General features: G+C 34.9%; 1 protein-coding gene across 2 annotated transcripts in view; it reads left to right on the top strand.

The window, feature by feature from the left end:
* Window positions 1-7500, top strand: part of LOC122242463 (very long chain fatty acid elongase 7) — a 14470-nt gene that overhangs the window by 4527 nt on the left and 2443 nt on the right. For both annotated transcript variants that reach the window (XM_086547950.1, XM_086547951.1), the window contains exons 2-7: window positions 774-900; window positions 2703-2998; window positions 3587-3667; window positions 4540-4596; window positions 5449-5554; window positions 6537-6709. In XM_086547950.1, coding sequence (XP_086404076.1) covers window positions 810-900; window positions 2703-2998; window positions 3587-3667; window positions 4540-4596; window positions 5449-5554; window positions 6537-6709 — 804 coding nt within the window. In that variant the 5' untranslated portion in view covers window positions 774-809. The remainder of the gene's footprint in view (window positions 1-773; window positions 901-2702; window positions 2999-3586; window positions 3668-4539; window positions 4597-5448; window positions 5555-6536; window positions 6710-7500) is intronic.

Below are 7500 nucleotides of genomic sequence, written 5' to 3'. Positions count from 1 at the left end.
TCCCTTCTCTTCTCTGGGGTAATTGATAGAGTGGAAGCGGTCTATTTAACAGAAATGAGATAGATGATCGGCATTTAGTAAAGGGGCCTTTTGAAAATGGTCGTCGGTTTTAAGAAAGAATGGTATATAAATAAACTTAAGACTTAAGACTTCGAGTTTATTATTGATATCATTCGCCTCTTTAAAAAGACCGAAAGAAACTGGACATCTTTAATTTTAGGGAAGACGTTCCCTTTTATAAATATATAAACAGAGTATACTAACGTCCTTTAATTTTTTTTCCAAAACGTAGGAAACTAAATCCATTCCTTACTGTACTTCAGAGTTCACTTGTTATTTACAAGGTCTCTGTTCATGTACCTTTGTAATCCGCTTAAAAGCATGACTTGATGTTACGTCAGATGCTAAATCACTTTGGCCTTTAAGATTCCCAAAAGCTTTCGTTGTGAAACCTTACATACCCTAAAATGATCAGCAGAAAAATCAAGTGTGGTAACATTTTTTTTTTTTTTTTTTTCTAAAAACTTTACTTTTCACTTTTAAAACACGATGATTACGAAAAATAAACGAAAAAATATATATATATACACCTGAACTTAGTAACCCATAGAGATGAAAAAATGACTCGATTTTTAGTTTTTTTTTCTGTGTTTTCCTTTTTTTCTTCTCCCACTCCCCCTCCCCCTACCACCCCTACCACCCCTACCACCCAAAGTCCTTCGTTCGGGGAAAAATGAAAAATCACTCCAATTTTCTTTCATATTATCTTTCAGTTCGTTCGGTTCTGCGGGCTGAGTAAGTGCTTCGCCATGGCTCCCTGTCAGAACACCGCAAACGGAAAACTGACTCCCGAAACACAAGCAACGGAACACAAGGAGAAATTCCGAGATGAGGAGGAAGGTACCGTAGAGTTTTCTTTTTCTTTCTTCGTTTTTTTTTTTTTTTTTTTTTTTTTTTCCTGAAATTTTGTCGTTTTAGATTATAATTCTTGATTATAGTTTAAGATTTTAAGATTCCAGGCTATGATTTTAGATTATGAGATTCTAGATTATAATTCTAGATCATAGTTCAAGATTTTAAGATTCCAGGCTATGATTTTAGGTTCTGAGATTCTAGATTATAATTCTAGATTTTAAGATTCTGGATCCTAATTCTAAATTCTAAGATTCTAGATCATATTATTCTAGAGTATAAGTCTAGATCTTATGATTCTAGATTTTAATTAAGATTCTAAATAAAAATTCTAGATTTTTTAAAGATCTTACATTGTACATACATATTTGTTTGTTTGTTTTTTGGTGTTTATATATATATATATATATATATATATATATATATATATATATATATATATATATATATATATATATATATATATATATATATAATATATATATATATATATGCATATACATACATATATATATATATATATATATATATATATATATGTATGTATGTATAAACAATTATATGTGTGTGTTTGTGTATATGTGTCTGTGTGTGTGTTTTTGTGTGTGTGTTTATTTATGTTTTTTTTGTGTGTTAATGTGTGTAGCTAGATATAAGTTTTCGATTTTTATCTTATTTACGGTTTTTTGTTTTTGTTTTGTTTTTGTAGATAGATTTCATCCTAGTTTATCGTATTTCAATCATACATGAATATTTTTTCAGTAAATATTTTCAGTTTTTTTTCACATCCTGTTTTACGTGAATTATCTATTCAAGATAAACTTCGTTCTTAAAAACTTTTGGATAAATGCCAAAAGATAAGAGATAAGTAAATAGATAATAATATGTAAATAAGTAAATGAGTAGATAAGATAAGTATGTCATTTACGAGTTAATGTAAAACAAAGATGAAAATAGAAATAATTATGAAAATAAAATGAAAAATAGAATAATTATGAAAATAAAATGAAAAACAAAATAACTATGAAAATAAAATGAATTATAAAATAAGATGAAATTGATCAATAAATAAATAAACAGATAATGAATAGATAAGTAAATGATAAAAATGAAATAAAACAAGATGAATTGATAGATAAATAGATAGATAAATAAATAAATAAATACTAAATACATAGACAACGAACAAATAAATAAATAACAAATAAACAAATAAAACCTAAGAATGAGAATAAAAATGAAAAAAGACTAAGAATATAAAACAGATATAAAACAGGAAACAGCATCACTTCCTGAAGCGAAATTCCTGCGCAACTTAAGAAGGTCGACAGAGCTTGCTTGAAGGATGAAGTGAGTGGTATATTAACAGTGTCGTGAGAGAGCAGAATCTAGGGTGTTTGGGGGGGGTGTTTGTGTGTGTGTGGGGGGGGGGAGAAGGGGGTGTAGGGGGGAGGGGTGTGTGGGGGGGAGGGAGAGGGAGTGTGTTTGTGTGTTTGGGGGGGGAGGGGGGAGGGGGGAGTGTGTGTTTGTGTTTATGTGTGTGGGGGGGGAGGGGGGGAGTGTGTGTGTTTGTGGGAGGGGTAGGGGAGTGTGTGTGGGGGGGAAGGGCGGGGGGTGTTTGTGTTTGTGTGGGGAGGAGGAGTGTGTGTTTGTGTGTTTGTTTGTGTGTGATTTTATGTGTGTGAGTGTCTGTGTATACATTAGACACATTAGACATAAGAATCAACACCCACCCCTCCCCCTCCACCTCTCCCCCCCACCTCAACCCTCTCCACCCCCCACGCCCACAGGGAAACTCACCACCCTCCGCCGCACAACCAAGTTCGGAGTAGCTGTCACCCTCGCGAACTTCTTCTACGGCCACTTTTTGGTCGCTAGCAACCAACCCAAAGACCCGAGGCAAGACTCATGGTTACTCACCCAGTCCCCTTTACCCACCGTCGCCCTGTCACTCACCTACGTTCTCGGAGTCACCTGGATCGGCCCGAGACTCATGGCGAAGAGGAAGCCGTTTGAAGGCTTGAGGTCCCTGATGGTGGCTTATAATGCGTTCCAGGTGGTTTATTCGGCTTGGCTTGTTTATGAGGTGAGGTTTTGGTTGTTGTTCTTTTGTTTTTTTTTGGGTTGTTTGATTGTTAGTTTTTTGACGATTTTTTTTTTGACGATTTTTTTTGACGATTTTTTTTTTTTTTTTTTTGATGAAGATGGAATAATATTTGTTTTTTATAAATGAAGATAGGTCTTGGTTTGTCTCTTTTAGTTTGTTTATTTGTATGTTTTTTTCTTTGTTTTTCTTTGTTTCTCTCGATTTTATTGATTTGTGATGATTGTGATAAGAATTATTATTTTTATTCTGATTCTAATTCTTATCATCATCATTATTCATATCATCATCATCATCATGAGGAGGATAATGATCATGATAATAATAATTATTATTGTTATTGCTATTGTTATCCTAATTGCTCTTATCAACATTGCAACCAATATCACCCATATCATTTTCATTACCATTATCAATACTACCATTGCCAATAACACAATTACTCTTACCATCATAATCACCATAAAAAAAAAAAAAACAGAGATAAAAATCACAACCATACAATCACAAAGCTAATAAAACAATACGCCCACAACCCACACCCTATAACCCACGCCTCTACCCCACCAGCTGGGCATGGGCGGGTGGTTCGGCTCCTATTCCTTCAGATGCCAGGAATGTGATTTCTCTGACGATCCTATGGCAGTTAGGGTAAGTGAAGGATCTTTGTGTTGTTTGTTTGTTTATTGTTGAGGGAATTGAGCATGGGGTGGGGGGGAGGGGGGGGGCTTTGCTGAAGGGGTGTTGGAGTATGTTGGTAATGGGGGTGATAACTCTGCTATGATTATTTTTGTGAAAAGGGTAATGTATGTATATGTTATGAATGTGTTTTTTATGATAAGGGTAACGTATATGCTGTAAATAGTTTTATGATAAGGGTAATACATATACTATAAATATTTTTTATGATTAGGGTAATGTATATGCTGTAAATATTTTTTTATGATTAGGGTAATGTATATGCTATAGATATTTTTATGAAAAGGGTAATATATATACTATAAATATATATATTTTTTATGATGAGGATAATGTATATACTATAAATATTTTTATAAGGATAATATATATGGTATATATATTTTCATGCTAAGAGCAATGTATATGCTATAAATATTTTCATGATAAGGGCAATGAATATGCTATAAATATTTTTTGATGATGGTGTCATATATACTATAAAAATATGATAAGATTGATTATATACTATGATTAATTTGATGATAAGGGTAATTTACACACAATAAATATCTTTAGGATAAGTTTAATTTATATACCATGATCATATTCATGCTATGAATATTTTCATGATAAGGATAATGCATATACAAGTTATTTGTCCTGTATTTCTGTCCTTTTGTGGTTTAGTTAAAGATGAAATATCGGTTATTTACTTTTGAATGGAATTGATATTTACTATAGATGAGTCACTGCCCTTGTTAGAATAGAGTTCTGTTGTATTATATAATTTATATATATAGATCTAGATATATATTTTGTTTATTTTTTTTCCCCTTCTACAGATGATGCACGCTAGCTACTGGTATTACTTTTCCAAGTTTGTCGACTTTCTGGATACGGTGAGTTTTATCTATCTGTCTGTCTGTTTATCTATGTATCAGTCTCTCTCTCTCTGTCTGTCTCTGTCTCTCTCTCTCTGTCTCTCTCTCTCTCTCTCTCTCTCTCTCTCTCTCTCTCTCTCTCTCTCTCTCTCTTTCTCTCTCTATTTCTCTCTATCCATCTATCTATCTATCTATCTCTTTCTCCATCTCTCTCTCTCTATCTATCTATCTATCTATCTATCTATCTATCTCTCTCTCTCTCTCTCTCTCTCTCTCTCTCTATCTGTCCTCTCTCTCTCTCTCTCTCTCTCTCTCTCTATATATATATATATATATATATATATATATATATATCTATCTATCTATCACCTTTCTATTGGTCTCTATCTCCTTTTCTCCCCATACTTGTTATCGATCTGTTCAATAATAAATTACTGATTTATATCCATTTATCTATCAAAATTTCTATCATCAGTTTACTTCCATATACCTGTTGATTTATATCTTAGATATGGGTCATAGCTCCCCTGATTTTATAGAGTGTCCGAAGAGTTAACTTATTAGTATATTTTTTTTATTCTGTTCAGAAATATACAGTTTGATTAAGAGAAATTAATTAATCATTTATTTACTAATAACTAAATGATTGATAATTTAAGAAATAATCTAAAATTAATAATTTACTTATTTACATATTATTATTATCTATTTACTTATCTCATATCTTTAGGCATTTGTCATTTATCCAAAAAAAAGTTTTAATTATATGAAAATGATTGCCTTTGATTATGAACCACCTCTATATTATAAGAACCATTATAGGAAAATGATTGTGTTTGATTAAGAGTCATCTCTCCCTTTTCCTAACAGATTTTCTTCGTCCTGCACAAGAAATACGAACACATCTCTCTCCTACATGTTTGTCACCATTCCCTCATGCCCGTCAGTATGTGGTATGGTGTTCGCTATCAGGCAGGTGAGTTTGCGCTCGGTGTTCGTTATCTGTTATTTGTTATCGTGTTGGGAATATCGTGTTCGTTATCATCCAGGTGCTTATGGGTTATGGGGTTCGTTAACTTGATCGTTACCGTGTTTTTTTGCTTTTTTTTTTTTTTATCAGTTAGGTATATAAGTTAACACGGGTTTGTTTGGTATCTAGATGAGATCATGTTCGTTATTTGCCTGATGCACAGGGGTTCGTGTTCGTTATCTGGTCACACCGTGTTCGTTATCACACAAATACGAACAGGTTTTCTGTTCGTGTTCGTTACCTGATAACACCGCGTTCGTTATCACACAAATGCGAACATGTTTTCTTTTGGTGTTCGTTACCTAATAATACTGTGTTCGTCACCAGCCAGGTTAGTATTGTCTTGTTCGTTATGACTTAATTTCGTTAAGTGGGTGTTTGTTATGGTCTGATTGGTAGCAGGTGTGCGTTTTTTTGTTTTTTTTTTCTTGTTTTTTTCTAATGGCCTTTCATGGATGTCTATTTTTATTATTTTTTCTTAATGTGAGTTGTTGTTATTATATGCTGCGACCTGGAGGATGACTTTAAAGTATTAGGAAATTTGGTAATAATTTTTATATACCTGTTTGACTTCTTAGAGTCGAGAGGAATGCCAGATCCGCAATCATTGCAAATGCTTACATGCAGTGTATGTGTGGGAAGTGAGAGTGAAAGAAATGAGGCCGAGGGAATGCGAGTGGGTTAAATAAAGTGAGAGAGACAAATAAGAGACAGAGAGAGAGGGAGAGGGCGAAAGAAAGAGAGAGAAAAAAAAGAGAGAATGAGAGAGAAACAGAGAGACAGACAGACAAAAAATAAGAGTAAGAGAGTAAAAAAAAAAAAAAAAAAAAAGAGAAATTCTTGGAGAAAAACAAAACAAAACTGTAAAATATATATATATAAAAAAAAAAGCAGATGAATACACCGACTCCACACCTCGTCCTCTCAGGTGGCCACAACACACTGATGGGTCTCCTGAATTCCTTCGTCCACGTGGTCATGTATGGCTATTACTTCCTGGCTGCCATGGGACCCAAGGTGAGGCCTTACCTGTGGTGGAAGAAACACGTCACCACACTGCAGATGATCCAGTTCATCACAGTCATCATTCATGCTCTTCAGGTGAGTTGGGGGGTAGGGGGGAGGGGGAGAGGGGGAGGGGTGTCTGTGTTTGGGTGGGGAGGGGGGGGATGGGTGTTTGGGTGTGTGTGTGGGGAGGGGGGAGGGTGTCTGTGTGTGTGTGGGGAGTGGGGGGGGGTGTTTGTGTTTGTGTGAGTGTGTGTTTGTGCGTGGGGTGGGGGGGGGGCAAGAGGGAGGGATGTGTTTGTTTTTGTATGTGTGAATGAGGGTGTGGGTAGGTGGGCGTTCTATAGTGGTTCTGTTTGTGTGTGTGTGTTTGTGTGTGTGTTCGGGTGGGTGTTTATAGTGGCCTGTTTTAAGTGTGTTTGTGTGCATGATAATCATAATAATTATTCATCAATTCATACACACTTTCATGATGATATTAATAATACCACTGATAATACCGACAATCATCATCCTCACTATCACCACCATCATCATTTCCCTCATCAACATCACCCTCACCAATCACCTCTACAATCCCCATCCTCACAATCACCACCACCATCATCATCATCATCATTTCTCCCATCAAAATCACCTTCACAATCACCTCTACAATCCCCATCATCACAATCATCATTTCCCCCACCAACATCACCCTCAACAATCACCTCTACAATCCCCATCCTCACAATCACCACAATCACCACCATCACCATCATCATCATTCCAACCATAATAATCAACCACAATCACTTCTACAATCACTATCATCACAATCATCACTTCCCCCAACATCACCCTCACAATCACCTCTACAATCCCCATCATCACAATCACCACCATCA

This window comes from Penaeus japonicus, unplaced genomic scaffold (assembly GCF_977035675.1).
Source record: "Penaeus japonicus unplaced genomic scaffold, GWHDUDI00000001_assembly GWHDUDI00000020, whole genome shotgun sequence".
Classification (NCBI taxonomy): Eukaryota; Metazoa; Arthropoda; class Malacostraca; order Decapoda; family Penaeidae; genus Penaeus; species Penaeus japonicus.
Note: the sequence above shows the minus strand (reverse complement) of the source record. Positions and strands in the feature narration are given on the sequence as shown.